The 26,636-nt window shown below is 39.9% G+C and overlaps 1 protein-coding gene across 1 annotated transcript in view; it reads left to right on the top strand.

Moving 5' to 3' along the window:
- arb2a (ARB2 cotranscriptional regulator A) overlaps nucleotides 1-26,636 on the top strand; it is a 155,578-nt gene that overhangs the window by 102,440 nt on the left and 26,502 nt on the right. The window contains exon 10 of the mRNA XM_030737542.1: nucleotides 3,412-3,496. Coding sequence (XP_030593402.1) covers nucleotides 3,412-3,496 — 85 coding nt within the window. The remainder of the gene's footprint in view (nucleotides 1-3,411; nucleotides 3,497-26,636) is intronic.

Genomic DNA, 26,636 nt, shown 5'->3' with positions numbered 1-26,636 from the left:
AGATACTTTATTGATCCCGAAGGAAGTTAGGTAAAGCAAAGAATTTAGTTTACATCCAAAGTGTTAGCAGAGCTGTATGTTTTAGATTTTTTTATAAATACCTAAGCCTGAACATGCTAGCCAGTAAACTTCCTGTTAACTTCTAACTCTGCTTAACCTTGTAAATCCTCTTTTTCACAGACGCCTGGGTTATAACTTTATTTTAACACCTAGGAGACCAGCCACACTGATCATTTTATTGGCGGTTAAAGAATTTGGACTGTTTTAACACTCAGTGATGCATCACTGTTAGATTTCGGGAAACCGAAGGAGCATTCAGACCCGAAATGGCTAATGATGTCAGACTTAACAAGCGAATTGTAGTGTACCTGGCAGTACCTGTCTGTTTTCTTAGAATAAATAAATAAATAAATATCCACGCGTGAGGGTTTGTTACTGCTTTAACTGAAATAATTAAGTACAACAAACTAACAAGCTAGCTTCTTAGATGTAAGTATTCAGGGAGATTCAGCCACGAGAGCTAACATGCTTTCTGTCAAAACATTCAGCAATTTAGTTTGCTAACAGTTCCTATTTTTTTGTGTGTGTGTGAAGCTGATATTTATTGCACTTGTTTGTTCATTTGCTTGTTTGTTTTATTTCGTGTCCTTCATTTTTGCAATTGACTGCAACAGTGCAAGATTTGTTTGCTGGCAAGCAACTTTTTTTTGTCACATGGACATGTCAGTCTCATTTTTTTAACAGAGTAGCTTAAGCTACTTTTTCTAAATAGCCAAGCTAGATTATAGGTCTAGAGCAACTTTATTGTAGTTTAGTAGTTTGGTACTAAAGTAATTGGTAGTTGGCAAAGTTATACTTGATAGTAATTTCCCCAACACTGGATAAATGTTTATGTTCCTAACCAGCATAAATCCAAAGAAAAGCACATGCACAGAGCAGCAGAGGTGGGGGACAGCCAAATCTGTTTACATGTTTGTTTCTCTGTCTGCTTTTAGTTCAATGGCATCATTGATCGGTGGACGAGCTGCTTGAAGTGATGATGCTATGTGTCAGAGGCAGCCGATGTGATGTGCCATCCTTTTGTCATGTCGCCCTTCTCTAATCCCAGCCAGCAGGCCTTGCCTTTATGTGACTGCTGTTATGCCTGCGGTCTCCCACAGTACTGGGGCTTTGTGCTGTGTGTGTGTGCATTTATGCAAGAGTTTGTGTGCACATGTGTGTTGTTGCCTTGACAAATCTATTCAAACCTCAGCCTCCCTGCCTCCATTGGCGGTGGAGGTGTAGGGGAAGGAGGAGGGCCCTTTGAAAGACTCCCCTCCTTCCCTTCTCTCTAGCCGCCTTCAGCCCACTGCTCCACAGCCCAGCTGACATCTTCCTCCAGACAGACAGAATGAATTAAAGGAGATACAATGAGACACTTGATGTAGCAGTCAAGGAGCCCCACTGCTTCTGTGCTACTCTGCACCACTCTGCCCTCAAGCCCAGGCTCAGAGGAGAGCACATCTAGGGCAAAGCAAAGGATCTAAAAATACACAATATGCCACTGTTTACCAAGATGACTTGTCATCTTTCCCCCAACACCAACCCCTCCACCCCCCCCCCCCCCCTTCATCCCCTCTCATCTCTTGGCTGATTTTTCCTCAACCTCTTTGGCTGCTGTGATCCTGTATGCCTTCCAATGGCTAGCATTTTTGATTGACAGAGCTAAAAAAAAAAAAAAAGCACAAGAGAGTAATTCAGGCATTCCTACCATTTAAAAAACAGATTGAGTAATTGAGTACATTTTTTTTTTTTAGAATGGATTACATTATGAACTACACTTTATTTCAATAACAGAGCTTTCTGTAAATTTCCCAAATGAATATTTGCTAAGGGTTTATATGTGCCAGATGTTTCACCATGATCATCTCTTGTAATGAATTTCTATATTTCTCTATAAGCCTACAGCAAATAAATCATACTGTACCCTCACTGCAGTACATGTCAAGCTCATGATAAGAGATTTGCTTTGACATAACTGTGGACACTTCTGTCAACAAAAATCAACAGCAAAGAGGACCTCAGTTCTGATGAAATATATTCAGTGTCTTTCTATCTGTCTTCATACAGTAAACAGAACTTGTAAACACAATAGCACAAAATATTAGCCACAAAGGTTATGTGTGTGTTTTTGGGTGACTGCGTTACTTAATTTTAATTTAACTTTAAAGCATTTCTAGGATTTTTCTGTTCTGTGAGTCTTCTTTTAGGTCTTTGGGAGTCAGCGTCACTGAGGACAAAAATGCGAACGCACATGTGCATTTGTGTGTGTATATTTTGAAGGGTTCACAACTCTACACAGCTTTGTGGGAGACCCCTTGAAATGCAGTCACTGACCCACACACACAACCACACGCACAAGCACGTACAATACCGTAATGGCTGTCAGGGGGCCAGGGTGAAAGTAAACAAGGGCAGATAAGCAGTGATTCAGAAGGACACCAGCTGCACATTCTAATCTCTTTACATTTTCTCTTTCTTCTATTGAACTTTTATCTTATCTTGGGGGACGTCTTCTCTAAGCATTCCTTCTCAGCCTCCCTCTGTCTCACACTCCCATTTTCCTTGTTTTTGTACCTACCTTACAAGCCACAGCATACCAATCCACATTGCACAGTCAAAAGGGAAAACAAACTTTGATGTGCTGTCATCTGCTGACCCGGAGAATGAAAACTTACAGCACTGAAAACTTAAGTTTCTTTGTTCTGAAGCATTGATACGTTTGATTAATGGTACACGAGGATTAAGACCTTATATGTCTGGAATAACCTGCAGTAGTAGGTAGGAAAAAAAAAAAAAAGGCGTGCCACACAGATAGGAAGATGAAGACAGCAAAAAAAACAAAACAAAAAAACAAAACAAAAAAAAAACAGATGAAGAGGTCTTCTCCTCTTTCTGACAGTAGAGTTGTCAACCACCGGGGTTGTGAGAGGAGTAGGGGTGTTTGCAGGGGGTTATGGGTCAGCAAGCTGGGCAGACACCCTCCCCCAGGGCACTCACTCATCCACTGTGGTAGAAGGCCTCAGCTCTCCAGCACAAACAAACGCCAAGCTGTCTGAGCAACATGTCACAGAGCTTTTAATTGCTTGTTCCTGTCTCTCCTCTTCCCCCACCTTACTCATCTACACACACACACACACACACACACACACACACACACACACACACACACACACACACAGTCTTACTTACTGTCTCTCCTCATGTTCCCCTGCTTTCCCCCTTTTTTCAGTGTTTGCTTAGATGCAATTGAAACAAAATTAAGGGACACACCCATTAACAAGATAAAAAGACTTATAATTAAATCTGTTTGAATGTTATTTAAATATGTCCTGAGAGTTTTACTATTATTTTATTTTTCTCTCCCTAAAGCACTGCTGTAACTGGGTATCAAGTCCAGAGCCCTTGGACACACCGCTGGAGCCCATGATGCCAGACTGCCCCAGGGTCTCTGCAGGTACCAAGCTGTGTGTTAATACACTCCAGAAATATTAACAGTATTTCTTAGTATATGTGCATCACAACATAATTGGGATCCTTTTCAGTTTCCAGTAGTGGTGTTGTAAAAAAAAAAAAAAAAAAACATAAAAAGAATTAAATTAGTTTCTCCTCATTTTAAGGCTGTTGAACTATGAAGGATCGGCACGCATGTTGCTGGTTAAAATTTGACAGATATTTGCAAACAGAACAGGCACTGTGTCAATATTGGATAAGTATGTTTTTTCTACAGTAATGCTAATCACTATTACTCACTATACTGATTTGCACACCCAGTATACTGGAAATCAGTAAAATATTTAGAAACTATAACCACAGATTAGTTAGTGTGACAATGGAAGGTGGTTTTTCATCCCTGGTTTGAATATAAGGTGGAACTTAGGACTGTCACAGAGCGTGTGACAGTGCAGCTAAGTGATTTTGAAAACAATAAAAAGCAGTAATGACTGATGTGCAGACTAAAAATAGACTTCTCAGTGTTTGTGCATTTTTTCAGGAGTGACTTAAAGCAGTGTACATGTGCAACCTATAAGAATTCAGTCACTGCGGTATGGTGTGTACTTAGTGCACGTTCTCCCTGTTTGTGCACGTGTCTAGGTAATGGGTGCATCCTACTTCTTAGTGATTGAGAAGTATCATTGTTAGAAAAACAGTGGAACTAAAGCAGTGGCAGATTATCTTGCAACACAAATACAGAGGTTGTATCACCAACACTGCAGAAATTTACTGTTTGAGTTCATTTCTATTTTCATCTTCTTTGTCGTACCCTCTCCTTTTTTTTCCCGTCATCCATTCTGTCTCGTATATTCATTAATCCTTTCCTGTGGTGTTTGGCTTCCTGTCCTTGTGCCCTCTCTGTGGTTGACTGGCCTTGATGATGTCACGTCCATCATGAGAATGTGTCCTTAATGTAGGATTAGGGATGAAAGCTGTAATCCTCAACATGACCGTTGATAAGAGATGATGATTGCAGTGTTGTTTGAAGAGTGACTTACACACACACACACACATACACACACACACACACACACACACACACACACACACACACACACACAGAGGCATGCTTGCACAGAGAAAAAAAAAAGAAGTAAAGTCAAGCCTTAAACAGGAAGCAATATATCTGTTGCCGGTATTAAAAACACCTGTTTTTACTTTGTTACAGTGTTACACACAAACATAGTCAAACACTCACATTCTTGGCTCTTCCTTCATTTCCATCTTCACTCGGGATCCTCTTCTTTGTGCTTTTTTTCTCTTCAAAGATCCTCCCTGACATCATGGTGAATGTATAGGTCATCTTACACATGCTCCACATGTCTGTGAATACACCTCTAGCACTCCTATCTCATCTTGGCCACTAAAACGGCATGTTCCACATGGAGCTGTGTGGGTGGGTGGCCTTAACATCTACGAGTGAATCAGCTCCTTGAAATGTCATCTAGCCTTCAATACAAAACCCATGCTGTATTTCATGCTCAAATGTCAGTTTTTTTACTTTGATGATTTATGTCTCTTCTGCTCCTTTTCTGTGACTGCTGTCACAAGCAACAGTTGTGCCAAAATATTGAGGTCACCTTTTGAAACTGTTGGCATGCCTAACATCATCCAAACACAGACCTGTCTGACACAGAGTCCATCCATATGTATGCACTATTGACTTGTGTGCCATTGACTTTTGCTACTTTAACGAAGCTGAAAAGATCTAGATCTCTAGTCTGTTAACAGAGCTGCCAACTCGGCTCGTCTCTGGTCTTTTAGTGGACACTTCTGATGTCAAAGGTTGGTTTAGTCATCTTTGTGTCCCTGGCAGCCTGGCAGGTTCACAAGCAGCAGCTATTGTGGTGAGAGTCACAGCAGAGCAACAGAGGTGACAAGGTTGAGAGAAGGTTGAAGGAAGGCTGTCAGGGCATCGTGGCCCAACACTTCAATCAACACAGATACAGCTTCCAGCAGTCACTTCTTCTGCTACGATGACTGCTGTTGTTTGGGTTGCTATAGTGTGGATATGTGTGTGTAGGTGTTGCTAATTGAGGTTAGCGATAAAGCCTCTCAGCAACAGGAAATAGACCAGTGAATCCTTGTTATCATGCACGCACATGCATGTGCACATATGCAATGACAGACATCCCAATGTAAACCAGTCCTCTTCTATGTAACCAGACTGAGCAAGGCCCTGGGTAACTTGGCTGCTGTGGCGAAGGGCATATAATCACTCACTTAAGAGACACACACACGCACGCACACACACACACACACACATACTAAGTGATGTCTGAAGGCTAGGAGGGTATTGGTCAAGCAGCATTGATGGGAGAATGAGTTGAAGGGTGAGTTTTACCATTGTTCTTTTGCTCTCCTGCGTCCATTCCTCTTTCTCAATAATAAATAATTCTTAGAAGAATTATAATCCTTCTTGGTTTCTCACTTTATGTATCTGCTTCTTCTCTCCTCTGCACACCTCTTGCCTCTCTGCATGTGCAGTGAGAAATGTGGATTGTGTTTGATTGTGATTGTTTTGGCAAAAGGGTGCAAGGAGAAGTGGGAGCAGAGCTTATCTACTATTCCTAATCATCTGTGAAGCAATGCTGATATACCATAATATGTTAATATTATGGTATACTTTCTGGGAGTGTTTGATAATATATTAATTTCATTTTCATTGGAAGAAAGCCTGGGACCTTCCCCTTTTTCTGACTGTCTTGCTTTCCCCTCTCATTACCTTTTTTTCCCTCCTTGATTATCCAGGTTTTAGTGTTTGTTTTGTTTTGTTATTTGTTTGTTTGCTTTATTTTATTTTATTTGTTGCAAAAGAAATTTGTTCCCCCAAAGAAGGTCATTGCTCTGGCATTTGGCAGGGGCCTGGCACACTTGCAGAATTTTATCAGTTAGCAGCACACTGAACACAGGCTAAATATGCAGATAAAGTGGAACCAATCTCTTCCTGGAAAAGCTCCCTTTGTGTGTTTGCACATGTGTGTGTTGGAGTAGGAGCAAGGCTGACAGAAATAAGTTGAGGAGTTGGGTGCTTATTAATGTGGGGGTTGCGGAAGCCGTCCCAACATGTAATCATTCCAAACCTGGACTGCTGTGTAGATGCCAAGAAAAGGATAAAATTCAAAATGGGAAAGAATGAAGGTGATTAGAAATAGATGGGATGAAGAGAGAGAAAAACCAGGAGAGTACTGTGTGTAATGGCTCTTCCGTTTATTTGCCTTGTTTGGAGTTTTTTTTTTTTCTTTCTCTGAGACTGAAGATCATTCATTTATCAGTAAGGCTGTACTTTCAAAGGTGGGAAAACCCCTTTGCTAATAATACACCAATACATAAAAGCACACACATGAACACACAACTTCCTCTTGGGTGATTACTCATTGTCCAAGCTGATTATTAATTACAAAGGGAGAGCTCTCTGAAGGTAAACACTGATTAATGGCTAACAAAAGTAAGTTAATGTCTTACCTGTACTTTAATTACCAACCATGCTCTAGTACAAGCGTCCCAGCACAATGCTGTAATTAACTATAATGGACTGCAGAATGGGAGTCACTTTCATTTCCTCTACAACATATGTATGCATTGTATGTACTTTTTTGATGTTCCCTATCATGAATGAAAATATGCTGGAAATGGGATAGAAAAATAATGAATTGTAATGGAAATTAAAATATTTTTTTTATGCGATGACATGGGTGGGGGTGGGGGGTGGGGGGGCACTGTACCTTAAAATATAGGCAGGCATGCTGACACACACACACTGTCATGCTTTTATTGCAAATGTGTTTTCTCCTGCTCTAGGTTTGACTTGACTGTAACCCTCACCTCCCTGATCCATGCATCACTGACTGTGAAACACCTCTAGCTTTCTGCACCTCTTCACCACACACAAACATCAATCACACACACTCACACACACACACACACAGTGTTTGATTGATGTTTGTGTGAGTTGATTTAGGAAATCTAGGCCCACTCAAATGAAACTCACCTCCTCCAACCTGTTTTTTCAGCTTGGTAGGGTGGAAGTCCGCTGCCTCGGTAGAAGGTCACATGGAAGTGTGTGTATTTTGTATGTGTGTGCATGTGTGTTTTATGTGTGTGTTTTCACATATGTATTATGTGTTTTCTTAGCCTGACTAGCACACTCGGTGCCAGAGTTGCAGGATGTAGACAGGTAAAGTCAGGTGAACTGGATGCTAACCTTTGATCTGGATGCAGAGGGTGAGGGCATTGTCTAGGTCACATTGCCAAACTAAATCATAATGCTGTGGAAAATGCTGATGTTTAAGCTTACAGTAAATAAATCATACTGTTCCCTCGCTGCAATACATGTTAAGCTTATGATAAGAGATTTGCTTTGACATAGCTGCAGACATTTTGTCAACAAAAATCAACAGCAAAGAGGACCTCAATTTGGATATATTTTTTTTTTAATTTTTGCCCATTTTTTTCTTTATCAAACAGTTGTGTAATTTTTGTTGTGAGTACTCTGAAAGAACAGGATTAGTATTTTTTTTAAATATTTTTATGGATTTTCGTAATTGTATTTTACAACCATTAAAAATTTATTTTGAGAGATTTTCATGGTAACAGCTGAGGAAAAAAATATCTTCTCTTGGTCCTGAATAATTGTGTCTGAGAGTAAGAAAAATTTGGCATACCGTTTGCATTACGTTTACTTTTTATTCAGATGAATATTCAAGATGAACAATCACTGGTGTGTTGTATAGGTGAAATCTCGGTAACATGGTGGGGTAGGTAACACCCACCATTAAAAAAAACCAAATTAGTTTGAATTAAATGTTTTTTTGTTTTTTTTTTAGAATATAGAATCTTTCTGTCATCTTTAACTTTTGCAGTGTCCCAACTATTCTGGAAGAAGAGTTATTAAAATTGCTTCGAAATGACCTTGAGAACTTTCTCTCCTGCTCCTTAGCTTTGTATCAGCAAGCCACGCTATTGTATGAACCTATGTCTATGTCATGTTTATTTGCAGTCACATGACTAACACTTGGCTATTATTTAGCCTTACAGTGAAGCATGGTGGTGGTAGCATTATGCTTGGGGATACTGCTCACCTTCAGGGACAAGGACATGGCACCAGGGATGAAATAATCCAAATACACATGATTCTGATGAAAACCTATCCCAGACTGTATGCAGCTTGAAACTGAGGCAACAGTTTACCTTTTCTCCTGATAATGAACCAAATATGCATATAAAATGAACCAATATGCATATATGCAGCATATCAACAAGTGTATCTGACATACACGTGAAGTGAGATATATAATAACAGTGCATATCCTTAAACAGTTTAAGCTACTGTGATTATGTTAACCACAAGCATGTCTGAAAAGCCCGATTTGTGGTCTTCTGTTCAACTGCACTAGGTAAACTCTAGAAGGCATTTTTTCTTCTCCTTATTACTCATACTCTACCCATCATCCCAGGAAGGAGAAGAAAGGAGAGACAAAAAGGGAAGGAGCCTGGCATGCATAAATGAAAGTTCAACAAGGTTCAATGAAACACTTATACAATTTGCCGCAATATAGTGGGGTTTTATAATCTCATTATCATCTTAGTGCCAGATTTGCCCATGAGGGCCGTTCCGTATTCAGTGTTATTAGCTCCTTAGATTTGTCCATTTGTCCTTCTGCTACTAGCCTCGCAGCCAATCACTGGGACAGAATCTTTAATAAATACCCCCTCCTTTTTGCTTTATCTCCACTTTTATTTTTTCACTTGCCTTACCTTCTACATCTTAATTTATGCTTCTTTTTTTTTTCACTTTTATTTGCTATGGGCCCCACACCAACTATTATTCTGGTAATGACTGTATAAGTTTCTCTATGTAGTAGTAATTTCCCTTTAAAGACATCTGTATCTACACTATAGTATATTCGCCTTTATATTGTATACATTTTGATCTGTTTTTTTTCATCAAAATTTAAATAGTAATTATTCAGGGTCAGATGGGGGCGCTAATGTGCAGGGTACAGTAGAGCAGTCCACTGGCTGCTTTTGAATTCCCAAGCCTCTTAGCTGATGTGGGCAGTGTCCATCCTTGGTCACTCAGGGCATCCCCAGATTAGTGCTTCATGGACATGGATCTCATTTGCCCATATGGCCTCTTCTCATTGAGTTGATATAGGCTTTAATCCAGCCAGCCTTTATCCCTGACCTCGACATGTGGCAAACTACTTAGATGAAAAAAAAAAACACATACACAAACCTTGCATTTACAACATTTGATTGCTGCATTATCAACAGGATCAGAAGTAAAGATCATGATGAAAAACTAAGGCTAGTGTATTCTTGATCGTCAGAAGCTGTATAGGATTCTAGATACTTTTAGCATTATGATTTAGTCAAAAAGTAGGGAAAACGATAAAAACACGCTGGGTTCTCGCTTTGTATGAAATTAATCCAATCAGCGCCCAAGGGGCAATATAAATCCTAACCACTGCTAGTATTATGATTCTTAGCAACTGCCTCCATCCCATAGTCTCCCAGTATTACTGTCCAGTCAGTAACACAGCACAAGTTGCCATCCAGCAGTCACCACTGTACTGTTAACTGTGAAGCAGCCCAACTGTGATGATGCTTCTCATCTTTATTGGTATGACCTTGTGCTGATGAGACTATAACCAGGTAAAATAGGAAGACTTCATATTGGCACTTTTGGTGCTCTTTGGTGAAATTTTTTTAACATTATTATTATTATAATTAGTAGTAGTAGTAGTATTAATAGTAGTGTTAGTATTACGTAATCCCATTTTAGTCTAAATACTGTAAATGTTTTGGCAGGAAATGTAGGATTTCTCACTTGTGCTAGTTTAGTTGGTAGGATAAAGTAGATTAGTTCATGGAGAGATTATATGAGCATATCACCAAAAATCCTAGCATGTTCACTTCCACTCTACAGCATTTAAATTCAAGGTTAAGAACATGATGATGACTATGTCATTTGTTTCTAATAAAAAAAAAAATATATATATATATATATATATATATATATATATATATATATATATATATATATATATATATATATACTGTAATGGACTTTAAGTCTATGTAAAGCAGTGGGGCGATGATGGCTTAGGAAGTAGAGTGGGCTGGTCCCTGGCTCTTCGGTTTGCATGTTGGAATCTTGGGCAAGATACTGAAGTTAAATCTTTAAAGAAAAAGAATAAAGTATTTGTGTATAAATGGGAAGTGTTTGGTTAAGCATGGCTTCTAGTTTAAAGTCAATTCATTAAATATATCTTGAGTTTGTTTAGTACTTAGTAGACAAATTAGTAGACAAATTAAAAAAAGTTGATGTTCTAAATTCAAAACAATGCAGCAAGATAGAAGAGCGAGGTGGTGAAACATGGTATTTCGTTTTCATTATCAAAAAAGTACTGTATTCTTATGTAGTTTGTGCTGGTTTGTGCATTAGCTAGTGCTGCACCATGTTGGTGCTGTACAGGGGTGCAAAACGCTAAAAAAAAAAAAAAAAAGAAAGAAAACACCGATAAAACATTCAGAAAGTAAAATAAACGGCACATACTTTGGATTTTTGAGAAAACGCTGACAGTGGAGGCAGGTACTAACATCCTCTCTGTCGCAAAATACATGACTGAACAAATAGTTTACAGATTATTCAGGTTTGAAAAGATTGATTTCTTGCAGCAGCAGAATATAATTAGAGTTTTTGTCTAGTCTCTGAGCTCATCACTTCTTGCAAAATTGATAAATACAGAAATTGGGAAGTTATGAGTAAACATCCCCTGGAGCCTACAGGTGAGTGCGGAGGTGTTGTAGGGTTTCAAACAGCAGACTGGGAAGCTGACAGTGACTGACATGAGAGACGACCAATTTTGTCCATTTTTAAATAAACAGACAAATTGACATGGTGTTTTTCGTGTATGATTTAGAAAATTGAGGCATGTTACATGTGTGTGTAGGCAGTGCTGGTAGAGTTGCATATTTGTTCGTCTTCGTAGCTAAACTGAATCACCTTAAAAGGAGTTAATGTTGACCAAGTCACCTACTATTTAGAAGCACATAAAGCAGCTTGCCCACCAGTGGTACAGGAAATGCCAGCAGGACATAAGGATGAAGATCCCACTCAACAGAAGATTACTTTTGAAGTTTTAACCTTGTGTTTGAGCAGGGGTCATGCTAAAAGAAATGTACATGACTATATTTGAGGTTGGAGTTGGGTTGTTATTAACTAATGCTAGTTAGAGCTTGCTAGCTAGCTTAGTAAATGAATCAAGTTTTTGCTGTAATATTAATTAACGGATGCTAATTTTTCAAGCACAAAGGAGGCTTAAAACAAAACGTACTTACTAGAAAAATTGTATGGCCAACTTCTTAGTGTATTTTCATATAGCATAATTCTTAACAAGATGAGCAGCTGGATAGAACAGAAGCTATCAAGACTTGAGATTTGTGTGTGTGCTTTTGATCTCATATGTCCTTCAGACATGTGAGATCAGTTTACCAGCTGGTTAGTTTTTTTCTTTTTTTTTTCTTTTTTTTTTGGGGGGGGGGGGGGGGGGGGGTCTGCTCATCTTCTAATGTGCTCACTCAGGAACATTATGCATTTTTGTAAATACCTACCAACACGTTTAGTGTATTATTGTGTTTTTAGACCTTTTTAACTGAACCATTTTAGATATATTATGGCAGCAGTTTTATCACCTCTCCTCTTTGGACAGTTACATTATAATTAATTGCACATTTAATGTGGCTGCTATGAATTGTTAAAAAAAAATACACATCGTTTCAAAAGGAATGCACATAACTACCATATTACGGAAACATTACAGAATAAAAAAATAGTCACCCTGGAAACTCCTTGAGACATAATCAGCTTCAAATTATGCTTCTTTTTCTTTTTTCTAAGAAGAAAATTTGATCGTATTTATATAATTATGTAAACAAAAGTGATGGTAGATACAGTGGCTAACCAGGTATTGAGTATGCAGCAGTGACCTTGAATCCTCTTCTGTGCTCCATGTTGACAGATAAAAACTTTATTAACCAGCCATCTTCAGGACAGCAGACAAATCGCCCATGAAGCCAATGTGTTTTTGTATTAAGAGTATATAGCAATTAGAGGATTTTTTTTTTTTTTTTTCTCCACTGAAAGCACCAAGGAGAAGAAAGGGGTAATAAACACAGCTTGTTTGTGGCATAGCAAGCAGTAATTATGAAGTGCTCAGAGAGTTGTTGTGCTTATTGCGCCTGGGAGTAATGAGATAGGCTGTGTTGATCCCTAACTGATGCTATGGCTCCTAATCCTCAACCCTCTTCCTGCTTCTCTTGTTTATCCTACAGCATCCCTTTGACTGTCAGTGGCCTGTCACTGCTCCGGGTTGCACCAAGTGAACTTTGACCTGTGTGTCAGCTGACTTTTCAGCTTTAAAAATGGTCTGGCACTGAGTTAAAGCACAAAGCAACAAATGATTTATAAAGACCAGTGTGATGTGTTTTCCTCAGTGTGCAAGCTTTTGTTTAACTACCAAACATGTTCATCTTTAAAACACTTGCCTTGATTTCCACTTGTATGTTTTTTTGTTATTAGTCTCTCTTAGTTTGCATTTTTCCATTTGTCCTATTTGTCTTAAGGGGTCTTCCATGTTATGTTGACCAACATGCATATTTCTGACCAAGGAGCATATTTTGAAGTCCTGTTATATAGTGTCCGTGTTCTCTGAGAGATTCTGGAATCTTGGTTATGGCCAGTGTTGCTGTCACTTCTTTCCACTTTCTGTTTTGGCCTTTTTTTTTTCTTTTCTTTTTTTTTTTCAAACTCAAAGGTTTCCTCTCCTGAGGGCTTCTAAATCAGTGATCTGTGACAGGTCATTTTTATCAGTGTGGTTTTGTGGTGTGAGTCTTTAGACTTGAGTGGAGTTTTTTGTGCACACATTCCTGCTCATACAGAAGCTCACTTACACTTGTATGTATATTCCCCCAAGATGAAGAATGCTGTGTGTACAGCCATGTTATCAGGGTGACCTAGAGACAAACTGGTTATCACTTCTGTGCGCCTCTCAGGGCTAAACCACAGAGCCAGCGGAAAATACCACTCCTGTCTTCTCCGTCCCTGTGTGCTGGTCGGCCAGTATGTCCGTCTACTGCAGGGCACAGCTCCTATCTAATCAACATAGACAGGACACTTGTCCACATAGACACAAGCAAAACCTGCATGCATACTCACAGATTCACAGGCACACGGGCACTCTCAGAAATAGCCCTACACATGTAGACACACTTAGCGACACACATACGTGCGCGCACACACACACACACACACAAACACACCCATGCTGATAATCACAAGCAAACTCATACTGATCTGGGTCCACTCTGGATTTCCAAGTAGAACTAGTTCTAGTGAGACCTAACGTTAGGTGGTACACATGCCACCACAAAGTTTGATAAGCTGGGCTTTTGACTGAACCAAAAAAAAATCAACTGGGCCTCTTTACACTACCCATTTTTGATTTTCAGTGTGAGCAGCTGTGGGGTTCTGGCGCTCCTCTAATTAGCTCCTCCCTACTTTGTCACTTTTTCAGATCCCCGGCCAGAGAGGAGACATTGTTTGTTCTGTATACCTTTTAAAAATTAAATGTATTATGAGCAGAGGTGGGAAGTTACTGTACTTAAGTAGAACTTTTAGGTATCTGTACTTTACTTAAATATTTATTTTTCTGATAACCTTTTACTTTTACTCCCTACATATTTACACAAATATCTGTACTTTCTACTCCTTACATTTGACATACAGAGCAGGCTCATTACTTTAGGTTTAATGCATCCAAGGGAAGTTTTTATTTCCCAGCACTGGACCTTCAAACATCAAACTGATGTGAGCCTAAATGGAGGAAAGAATAGCACATAAAAGCCAGAGAGAGATGAAAGAGTCAAAACCATAAAACATATGCATCATTTAAAGTACTATACTCATGGTTAAAATGGACTGGACCATTGTTGTCGTGGTACTTCTACTGTAGCTAGCGCTACTAAAGCGGAGTGAGTATAAATGGAGTAACGTGTCATGCAGGTAGTTTCAGATGCAACGTTTCTGTCAACTCAACAAATATCAGTAAACACAAAAACAGTTTGCATGCAGTTTGTTGCAGAGTGTGTCTGCTAGCTAAAGGTCCAGCTGCTGTATTTCCAGGGAGAAAAAAGAGTGAGAGATAACTTCACTCAGAGAGAAAGATGTAAGAAAGAGGATGGGAGAGGAAGAAGGGGGTTAGGTAAGGACTGTTCAGTGACATTTGATAAGCTGGAAATTTAAAGCTTACATGTAATGTCCTCATTTTAAATCAGATCTCGGATCAGTATATGATGTGAAGTTGTGTTTTTTCATATTGTGAAACATCCTGCAAAACAAACTGAGGCAGACTAACTTTGTGTTATTCAAAGGTTGCATGAAAATGCTGCAGTTACAGTTACTCTGTGTTGGACTGTGCACATGGTTGTGGTGTTCATGGTCATTGTTAGGATAAATCAAGTGTAGCAGAGATGAGTTTGACTTTAAATGAATGATGCTTAGATTGATTCACTAAATTTCACCTTTATATCAACTGTATACTGTCGGTATAAACACAGTATATACAGCATACTGTCTGTGTAGGGGATGAAAATCAGCTAAGATAGCTCGTGAAACATCTTCTTACATCTTGTTGAATTCAGTTCATCCACAAAGAGCAGTAAACCTCAGAGCAGCACCAGAACATGTGAGCTGATCACAGCCTGTGTGCAAATAAAATCTATTTAATATTTTATTATTCTATTAATATAGCCCAGTATCTGTACTGCTACTTAAGTAAAGAATATCTGTACTTTTGCCACCTCTGATTATGAGGCACAAACTCCAAATGCATTTTACATGCACTTTTGATTATTTTTGCTTTCTTGAAAATGTTAGTTACCCATGGGTAAGTGTGTCCAAACCTTTGACTAGTACTGTATGTTGTTTCACCTCTTTTGGTGACAACATTGTAAGTGTGTGGAAATCAAGGAAACCAGTGACTTTGGTTTTGGAAACCAAATGTTTGTTTCTTGAAGAAACAATTCAAGGTGTCCTTTCTTGTATTTTTTTGTTTAAAAATGTTTTTACTGGGACAGAGGTCTTCACTGCAGTCTGGCTAGACTAGCACCTGACAATTTTACAACAGAACCATATTGATGTAATATGTGCACAATCTGGTTTTGGCATTATTTTTGCTGAAATAAGGAAAGCCTTTCCAAGAAAAAGAGGCCTAGATGGTTTTTGGACAATGGCACTTTTTTTTTGTAGTTTTGAAAATGGGGAACAATATCTGTAATAGAAGTTAATGCAAAATTAATGCAGGGGTTTTTCTTAAACCCCTTGAATTAAAGCTGAAAGTCTGCACTTCAGTCACATCTTGACTGCTTTATTAAAAACCCACCGTGCTGTTGTATAGAGGCAAAATTACAACCAAAAAAAAGTGTCATTGTCCAAAAACTTATGGACCTAATTGTTTGTGGCTCTAAAACCTGTACTGTACATGTAGATCAGCAGTAATTGGCACAAATGTAGAAGTTACTCATGCCGCAGACTCTCACAGCTTTTTGACTGTATCCTGATAATGAGCCAGATCCTCTCTCCCCTTTAGCTGGAGGTCAAAGTGTCCATTAACTACTTTTTTTTTTTCCACAGAAAATTTTTCAACTTCACCTTAGACCGTCTTAAATTAGCTTGCATTTGTGGGTAAAACTGTTCACTAGCAATAAGTTTATGTCATTTAATTTACAAAATGATGTCTGTTATTATTTAATTGCAGCCTGAGGCCCTAAAGATTACGCCTGAAGTTTCCCACATATAGACTTTACTTAGGCGGGATGTCCAGGTTCATTAAGTATATTTGGTAACACTATCTGCAGTTTATATTACTAATACACATTCCCCTTGCTCTTATTTTAAAAGTTCAGTCACTGCTAACCAGATAGCCCTGGCTCTCCGTACTGGATGGCTTGCTGGCCAAGTTGCTGCTGTGGTGGTTCTCAGTGTCATTTAGCTGCTTCTGCAGGGAGTTTCTGGTCCCACTGTCTAATGTACTCCAGGTCCACCGCCATGACTTGCAGCTGGCTGGGACCCCAGTCACACAGGGCTAGACCTGTTGGCAACCCCTAGCAACCACAGGTCTCTAGGGGAAAATGTGTATTTCTGGATCAGTTGGCAAATGATTGCTGAAGCGGCTGGCCGTCACAAGGTGACATTGGTCACAAAGAGGTCTATGGTACTGCACTGAAAACCTCCTTACAATTGCTTTGGTCGCTGGTCAATTGCCATTGTTCCCAGTAGTTTGTGTGGAAGATGCTGACTTGTCTGCAAACACTCACAAACACTTAGTGACCAGAGGTTTCCAGGGGTTTGCTGAATGGCCTCTAGGCCTGTGTGACTGAAGCCTAAGGTAGCCGTTCTTGCCCTGAATATCCCCCCCAATCTAAAAAAAAAGGCTAAAAATAGCCTCATTCCTTGCATAGAGGTTTTCTCTGGATGTACCATGATGACTCAGCTGAATCCTAGGTAATGCTTCATTCAAATTTATTGCCATGAAATAAAAAAAATCTTTTTGAACTAAAAAGGCAATAAAGTTTCTCAATTTCAGCCTACTTTTTTCATTTAAGTATAGGATGTAGGTGATTTGCAAATCATAGCTTTCTGGTTTTGTTTACATTTTTCACAGTGTCCCAGTGGAGCAGAAGAAAAGTTGGGGCTTACACTTCATGTCGGAAACACTTCATGACTGCTAAGTGAGGTTGGCATCAGCTGCTGGAGCAGAGTTGAGGGGAATGGGAGGGGATGAATTGCATTTGGCACCAGGTTGCTATCAGGTAGTAATTAGTATAGCTAACATCCTAGATGAAGGAGTCAAGTCTAGGTCAGGGTAAAAAACTTCAAGGGTCTTAGTAGGTAAGGGTTGGAGGCCATGCCCCCCACCCTCACTGAATATTAGCTCATGCCATGCCTGCTCAGATTTGCTGAAATGTCTATTGGCCTTTGACCTTCAGGTGTCGCAGGCAGTCACATGTCAGGTTAGTTCCTGTGGACAATGTTGAATGTGTTCTTATTAGATTGCCCTGGTAGTTCCTACTCGAGACCTGCCTAACCCTGGCCAAAGCTGAGAATTAGTCTTATACTCGATGAGACTTTTGACATAGATGTTACCGTACAGCTTAAAGCCATACTTGGCATTCCAGCCCTGCTGTGGCCCCAGGATCAACCTTTTTCTCTCACACAGATAGGTCTTTGAGCAATCAACAGGGAAATGAATGCATGTATGGATGAATGGCTGGATGGGAGAGAGATTGTTTTGTAGCACATTCTGTAAATCACAGTGTAATCTCTTTCATATATCTCTTTCCTATATCACATACATTCATCAGAAATTTCTGATGAATGTATGTGTGTATAGATGGTTGTGCGGGTCACTACATTCACTCCTAGTTCCTTAAAAGACCTCTAATCCTCTAATGCAACCATAATCTCCTTTAATACATTGAATATTAGTCGACAAATCACATGATAATAAAGTGGTATGAAAATGTTTCTTTCGAATGACAGGGTACACCAAGGATTTAACCTGAGGGTCTAATCGTACACACTTGTTATGCTGACCATGTCATAGGGTTTATGTCTGCTGTTGGCCTGTAGCCTTCAAACAGCTTGAGCTGAAGCTCACCAGCTAAATTAAATTGCCACCAACACAAATAAAAACAGATTTTAGTTTCTTTTAAAAGCTCATTGTAGACTTGCAAACTGTTTTTATTTCTAATAGCATATATTTGCTATTTATGATTTCATAAATATGAATCAGGGATTTATGTCTTTTTATGTATCAAATGCTTTCCTCTGAATTGCTTCATTCTCTGAGGAATTAAGATAAACAAGGTTCTATTTGTAAAAAAAGAGAGGAAAGGTTTGAACTGTGCGAACTTTGGTGCATTTCACTTATCCAGTTTGCTGTTTGTGGTGCTCTTCATCTCTTGAATCCTGGCCTACTTTCTGTATCATGTTTTTGGAAAACATGAGCTAAGCTGCAGTGCACAAACCAGACAGCCATTAGAACACTGCACTGTATGCCTGACCTCTGACCAGCTAAGTCCCTGCCCTCCCCCCTGGTAAACCCCTCTTCCCCACCGCCCCCACACCTGCTCGCCTCATGCCCTAGCCCATCCCTTCTTGGAAATTATATTATGGTGTTTGGATCATCCTCCCTGTCTTCTTCCATACTGTAATCGTATTTGCTTTGTCATGTGTTGTTGTTGTTCACAGATGGCGTGTGTGTGTGTGTGTGTGTGTGTGTGTGTGTGTGTGTGTGTGTGTGTGTGTGTGTGTGTGTGTGTGTGTGTGTGTGTGTTATGACACCATACAGCTGTTTGGAGCTCACTGGTCCCATTGTCTCTTTGACACATCCCTGAGAGGGTGGTCTTGCCAAACATATACATATGGATACACCCACCCAATCACCTCTAGGGGTGTTGAAATATATCACGTAACCCACAACGTGATACTTATATATGTATGAAAGTGTCATGTTGTGGGTTAGATGACTGCTAGAGGTTCAGAGTATACCCCTTCATCCTTTTCTTACTGGCTCCAATGATCTTCCTTCATTCTAACATCCTTTGACTTGTCATAATGAAAATGTTAACCTGAATGACTGAATAAGTGTAAAATAGGGTGGGGGGTGTGGTGTTGGGGAGTTGCAGGGTGCAGGTGGGAGGCAGTATATTCCCACTCATTGTAGCGTCTTGGGCAAAAAGAGGGAGAGAAAGCACAGCAGGGTGAGAGGTCCTTGGCAGCAGTCCAACAGTTGGCGTCTCGGTGTCCACATTAAGTTCCAGCTGAGTGCCCACAGCGGGCATGACTGTGCTTCCTTTACTCTGACCCCTCAACAGAGGACAGTGCTTGCCTATTTCCACCATCCCTTTTGATTTACTTTTTCTTTTTTCTTCCTTCTTTGTATTTTGGAAATGGCTTCACAAGAGCCGGTATCATGACGTTGTAGAATTGGTTTGTCAAAGCTGTGGGAAAGGTTTACGATTAGACAACCAGTGGGATACCTTTCGGATATCAGTCTCCAAATACAGTGCCTTCTGTCATTCAAAACAAAAATCTTAGAACAGTATAATTTTTTCCTTGATTGTTAAATTAGACAACGAATGGTATTGTGCATCAATTTGTTTCTATCAAATATCAAACATCTGCATTCAACAAATGGAAATATTTATTTTTTGCTTCCATATAAGAGGTTTACTTGTTTACTTCTGCAATTTGTTGTTAAAAAAAAAAAAGTAAGTGGCATTTAAAGGACTCATCAAAAGGATGTACAAAGCAGAAACATTTTCATTTTAAATGGAAACATCTAGGAGCTTATAGCGATCTTGGTTTAAAATGTTTTGTTCATTCCATTACAATATATTTCCCCAGAATGAGATTATTTCAAAAACTTTTGTTTTGATAAATGTTACAATTAAAATGTTGCTTTTTTATTTTATGACTTGGAGGCAGTCGCAGTTGCACTGTCAGGTGTTGTATGCTGATGGCAAGAAACTAACTTTCAGTGACAAAATCTTGGCCTAATCTATGAAGACAGATAGTTGTACTATGATGCGTCTGTTTTACTTCCATATTTCTATGGTACATATTCAAATCTCTTGTTTAACCTTCTCTTATATCCCACTTCATCATTTTTATCCTTTTTTTTTCCTTCTCAGGTAAAATTGAGATGTTTTAACTTTGGAATTTTTCATAGCAAAATTCCACTTGGAATGCTTGAAATAATCCAGTTTCATTTGTGTATTGTGTTTTTCAGATCTCACTTTTTCCTATTTTAGCCTTTTTTAAAAGTTATACACAATCTTTAATTTTAATTTCAAAAAGTTTTAGAGATTGCCTGTTGTGCTGTTGCACAGACGTTGAAGAAAGTGTGCACTGGGCCAACCTGTGAAGAGTCGATAGATGTTATATGGGCAGACTTAAGGACAAGCACATTTTGGGAGGCCCAATGAATTACACATGTATTGATCTTAATGGGAAATACTTGTATGATACAGCAGTCATTTACAGAAAAGGAATCACTGGGATGGAGAGAATTGAAGAGGTGGAGGTGAGGTTGCTGGCAGCATGAGGAACCAGACATGTTTGTGTAGACTTTGTCAGGATGCAGATAGTAGGATCAAGATTGGGTATTGATGAGATAGAGAGCCTGCTGACTGAGCCACAGAAGCTTGAAATAAACTGTCGAAGGCACGCGGCCAGTCATTACAGTGAAGCTGCCTGGCCCTGCTCAACCTTGAGCCAGTCGATAAGCTATTATAACCATGCAAATTATGGCCAAATCAGAGACCTGACATATTGGTATTATATTCCTGTGCAGCCACCGGGTTATGCATCATTATTGGGATCCAGCAACAATATGTATTATGTTCCCTTGTTGTTCAGTGTGTAGACTCATGAGCAGAAAATACTGCCAGTAGGACAATATTGTTGTGCACATGTTTTGGCGGCATTGAATTGTTTTCATAGAGGGCACAAAATGAACACCCTCATATGTTTCGACATTTCACACTCATGTGCCATTTTTCACTTTTTTTTTAGTCTTTGCTCTTCATCTGACTCCACCCTTACCCCACTCTGCCTACTCTAACATTCAACCACCCCCCCACCCCACCCTTTCTCCCATCCTGTTGTCGCTCATATTTTCTCTGTTTCTCCTCTTTCAGCGGGACGGCAGTCTGCCAGGTCATTTACTCTCAGTGACAGTGTGACGCATCCAGCAGGCTAGCATTTGGATGATGTAATTTGGGCTAAAGGCTGTGTAAACACTGCTGTGACCTTGGTTTTAGATTTGTCAATAGGGTTGGGTTGGAGAACAGAGAAGAGGATTGTGTGGGATTGAGAGCAACTTGCCCTGGCTATGATAGTTGGAAATCTCTAGCTGGCTGACTGTTCTGATAACCTGAGATACCTTAGTCTTACCTCTGACACAACCTAGACTCATGTAACCATCTGTCTGCAGTGCTCTCTCTATTGATACAGCTCTTTGCTCACCTCTCTTCCACTCCTTTCTTTTTGATATTGATATTGATATTTGATGTCTTGAAAACTAGTTATTGTCCTGCCTTCATGTTCTCTGTACACTTTGTTTTTCTCTTCTCTGACCTTATGCATGTTTTCTTTGATGGCGGTATCTCTGCCCTTCGCTAGGCAGCTTCTCTGCCATGGCGCTTTTCTCTGTTCCTGCTTTCATCTATCCTATGGTGGTCTTCATGAGCTCCAGAGGTCAACACAAGTAAACACTGGCCACCAGCCCAGACAACACAGAGCTATTGATCTGGCTTGGTAGGAGAGGCGGTGTGTTTCCTGGTGGGTCTTTCCAGGGCTAATAAAGCACTTGCTGGGAGATAACTTACCGAGTAAGCATAAAAAGCATGAAGGTGATAGGACTTTTTGCTTTTTTATTTTGTTTTGGTTTGGTTTTTGTGCACCTGAGTGACAAGACCAATTGGTTTTATGGACAAATAAGTCTTTGTTTGCTCTTCTGTTTTACAACCATACTCACTGCTAGCAGCCAGATGCTGCTAATCAAATGTACTTGATTAATTAATCATCAGCAAGTGTAAAAGCACAGGTTTTGGCAGCTTGCAGTTCTGGAGCATTTACCGTATTTTTCGGACTATAAGCCGCTACTTTTTTCCCACGTTTTGAACCATGCGGCTTATAGCCCGGTGCGGCGTTTCTGTGGATTTTTCTTTAACCACCAGGGGGCTCTTTAGCAGGATATGAATCATGGGACGTCAAAGTTGGAAATCAAAGAAGAAAGCGCCAACAAGTGCTAGCAGCAGGCACAAAAGAGATTTTTTTCAAACTCCCTCATCATGGAAACCACAAAAAGAACTTCCTATGATGCCGCTTTTAAGTTGAGGGCTATCGACCTGGCACTACAGGAGGGAAATAGAGCCGCTGCACGTAAGCTCGGCGTGAACGAATCAATGGTGAATTGACTTGTTATAACTCAAATTTGGGGTTGTCTGTCCCCCTCTGCTGAGTGCCGAGTAATTGTGGAAAACCGAGAGCGGCGGAGATACCAGCGGCTTATAGCCCGGTGCGGCTTATATATGTACGTTTCCAGTTTTTTCCAAAAAATTTGTAGGTGCGGCTTATAGTATGGTGCGCTCTATAGTCCGGAAAATACGGTAGTTATCTGATAACACAATTCCAAGATGGAAAAACATCAGCAATGATCTTAAAGAAACAATTGTTGCTCTCTGTCACTCTTGGAAGGGTTGTAAGGTCTTTTCCAAACAATTTGAAGCCCATCATTTTGAAGTGAGAAAGAGTATTCACAAGTAGAAAGCATTCAAGACAGCTTTCAATCTTTCCAAGAGTGGACCTCCCTGCAAATTCACAGCAAGGTCAGATTGTGAAATGAGAATGAGAAATTTTTTAAAAATCCAAGAGCTACATCTCAGACTCTACGGGCCTCAGTTAGCGTGTTAAATCTTAAAGTTCACGACAATACAGTTAGAAAAAGACTGAACAAGTATGGCTTGTTTGGAAGGTTTGCCAGGAGAAAGCCTTCTCTCTCTAAAAAGAACATGGCAACATGGATTAGGTTTGCAAACCTGCATGTGAACACATCACATGACCTCAAGAATAATACCCTTTGGACAAGTTATGTTTGTCCATAATGCACAGTGCCACAATTGGTGAAAACTACACAAATACCTCATATTGATTGTCAAACACAGTGACAGGGGGTGATGATTTGAGCTTGTTTTGCAGCCACACTTTGCAGTCATTGAACAATCATAAGCTCCTCTTTATACCAAAGTATTCTGGCATCAGATGTGATCTGTCAGACAGCCTGAAAACTTCAATGAACTGAAGCAAAAACAAGTGGGTCATACAGAAAAAGATTACTTCAAGTTATTGCTCCAAAAGGTGGTTCTAAAAGCTACTGAATCATGGACTGTACTTAGTTTTTTTTACACACTCCTTCTGCATTTTGGCTTAGTTTATGTTAAATAAATAATGACAGTGTAATACATTATGTGTTGTTCATCTGAGGTTGCATCTAATTTCAGAACCTGCTAAGGACCAGGTGATATTTTTTATTATGTCCTGATACATAAATCCTAAGAACTACTCTTTCAAGACTGTATATGAGGGATGGATAGGGTGACAGACATCAGCTGTGCTGAGACATTTATGGAAGTGAAGTGTTGCTGGAAGGACATGTCAGTCATTTCTGGTGAACCTTTGCTTATATATTTTGTTGCTTCATGGAAAGCCACACACACACCTGTCTTGAGCCTGTCTTTCCTGATCAGTGTCCTTCAAATGGGTTGAATCTACTTGATTAACAGAGTGAGGCTCATATATTTATGCATCCTGCAACTTACAGTAAAAGGGTTCCTAACTCGAACCTGCCAGCCAACTGGAGTCTTTCTGTGTGGAGTTTGCATGCACTCCCTTGTGCCTGTGTGGGTTGTCTCCCACAGTCCAAAGACATTCATGTTAGGTTAATTGGCTCTTCTAAATTGGCCATGTGTGTATTTCTACCTTTGGTGTTCAGTATAAAAGCTATAGTGCATATTAATTGGATATGCAGTAACATATGTGCCATAGATTGTTATTTGGGGTCTTCACGAAAAACACAGACACACACCGCTCTGCCCTAGGTTCTGATTGGCAGGGGCCAGCAACATTGTATTACATGACACTGTAAAAACAGCACAATATAAGCAACATTTGTAAATCATCAGGTTATGGTCGTTGAGCCTTTAAACTATAGATTATCTCTAGACCTAAAGGATCAAGATAAAAGGGTTAAATATCAGACTTTCACTGACCGTTTGATGCTGATATTTGGGAATACATAAATGTGTTACACCAAAGTGCTGCACGCAGTGGTTCGCAGATGGGCAGTGATTAATCAGAGAGGTAACTGTGAAGTAGTTTGCAATTAGACGAGAAAGCTCTGAGGCATGCTAATTGAATCAGAAAATTAGCAACAGCTCTGTACTGAGCTGCAATAGGCTAGCTGAGCTTGCAGCAGGTGCTAGCCCACTCAGCTGTGGAACAAGGTATTTAAGTCACATTAGCAGCAGTAAAAATATTCCTTGATATGGAACAGTTAGATTTTCTGCTCATTTTCACTGCCCATGTCACCAGGAGAAACCAAACAGTAAGCCAATGAGCTTAGCCACCTTGTGTTACAAAAATAACAGCTGCCACCTAATAAAACCTCAGCATGAGTAAGCAGTTCTAATAATATATCTAATGGAGATGGTTTTGGTGGCGCACATCTATTTAAACAGTGATATTGCTTAAAACAAATCTGTTCACTTGATATGATTGCAAATCTAAGTCTGATTTCTTTTTTAGCTTTTATTCTTCTCCCATTTCTTATAGTCATCTTTGCTTTTCTCACCTGCATTTCCCTCATCTACTACCACCCTACTCATCCTCCTTCCTCCAGCCTCCCCTGGGCTCCTGTTTGCTGACATCTCTCTCTGACACAACTTGAAAAAGTGGTGAGAAATTAAAAATTAATCACTTTTGAGCGTGAGGTTACCATCTCTTCCGCTTGTTGGCTACGCAAGGGAAGGGGGGGGGGGGGTTTGCTTTTGTGGGAAGGGTGTGCAAGCAAAGGTTCTTTCAGGGTTTCTGTATAGTAAGAGTATGAAAAGAGAGTGTGGGAGTGGAAGAGTCAGACAGAGAGAGATGCGCAAAGGAAGAGGGAGTGATGCAGAAGCAGAGAATTCCCCTGGCAAACAGTGTTGTGCCTCATAGTTCTAGCTTTAAAGCATGCTGCGTGCCACACATACAGTAGGAGCAGAGGCCACGATGGAGAGAGAAAGGGTTTGTGTGAGTTGTGGTGTGTGCATTTCAGACAGCCAGCATCACCCGCCCCCCCTCCTCTACATTCCAATCCTGCCCTGGGTCTGCTAACTCTGATATCTTCATCAGAGATGTGTGCCAACAAACACACTTGCTCACTAATGTTTGTGCGTACACACACACACACACATATACAGAAATAGAGAGACATATAAATGCAATCTTAGATTAATTTACAGTTACACAAACAGGTTTGCAAACAAGCACATATTGCCTTGTCTGAGTTCACACTTGAGCACAATGATTTATATTGTCTGTATCTCTGTAACAAACACACTCACAGACACAAATCTTACCTTCATACATATTTAGCTGTGTTTGATAATACTTGAAGGGATTATTTTGCCTTCTGTATACAGTGAGTGAACTGATATACAGAAGGTTGGATACACTGAGTGTTTTTTTACTGGTACTGTATCTGTATCCTTTTCTCTTATGTCTGGTGTCTGTGCCCAACCAAAATAAGAGAGGATAGAATGAGGCCAAGACGGTGGTGCCCATTTGCAGAAAGGATGATCGGAGGGTGTGCTTCATTTATTGGGTTATCATACTACTGGTAAAGTTTGTTCCAGAGTTCTGGAAAGGAGGTTCCGGTTGAATTATGAACTTTTTTGGACTCAGAAGGAACAATGTGGATTCTGTCCAGGCATGAAACAGTGAACCAACTCTTCATCCTTGCAGGACTTCTGGAAAGATCATGGGAATTTAACCATCCAGTCTTAATTGTGTTTTATGTACTTGGACAAGGCTGTTGGATGCACTGAGGGAGTATAGGGTTCTGAGTCTGTTGCTATAGGGCAATCAGGTTCTTGTATAAACAAAGTGAGAGCTCTGTCCATATCCTTGGCACAAAGTCAAATGTATTCAATTTGCTCCTTGTTGCCCCTTCAGTTCTATTTGTGTTATTCGTAGACAGACTCTCAAGGCATTTTGGGTGAGGAGGAAGAACATTTTGGGAACTGCAGAATCTGCTTTGTGCAGATAATATGGTTCTGTTGCCGTCACTCTGAGCATGACCTTCAGCACCCAAACAGTTTGCAGCTGAGAATGAAACAGCCGGGATGAGAGTCAGTCCCTCCAAGTCTGAAGCCATAGTTGCTAGAAAACAGAGTGCTCCCTCTCAGTTGGGGGATAGGCTGCTCCTGGTGAG

This window comes from Archocentrus centrarchus, chromosome 9 (genome assembly GCF_007364275.1).
Source record: "Archocentrus centrarchus isolate MPI-CPG fArcCen1 chromosome 9, fArcCen1, whole genome shotgun sequence".
NCBI lineage: Eukaryota > Metazoa > Chordata > Actinopteri > Cichliformes > Cichlidae > Archocentrus > Archocentrus centrarchus.
Note: the sequence above shows the minus strand (reverse complement) of the source record. Positions and strands in the feature narration are given on the sequence as shown.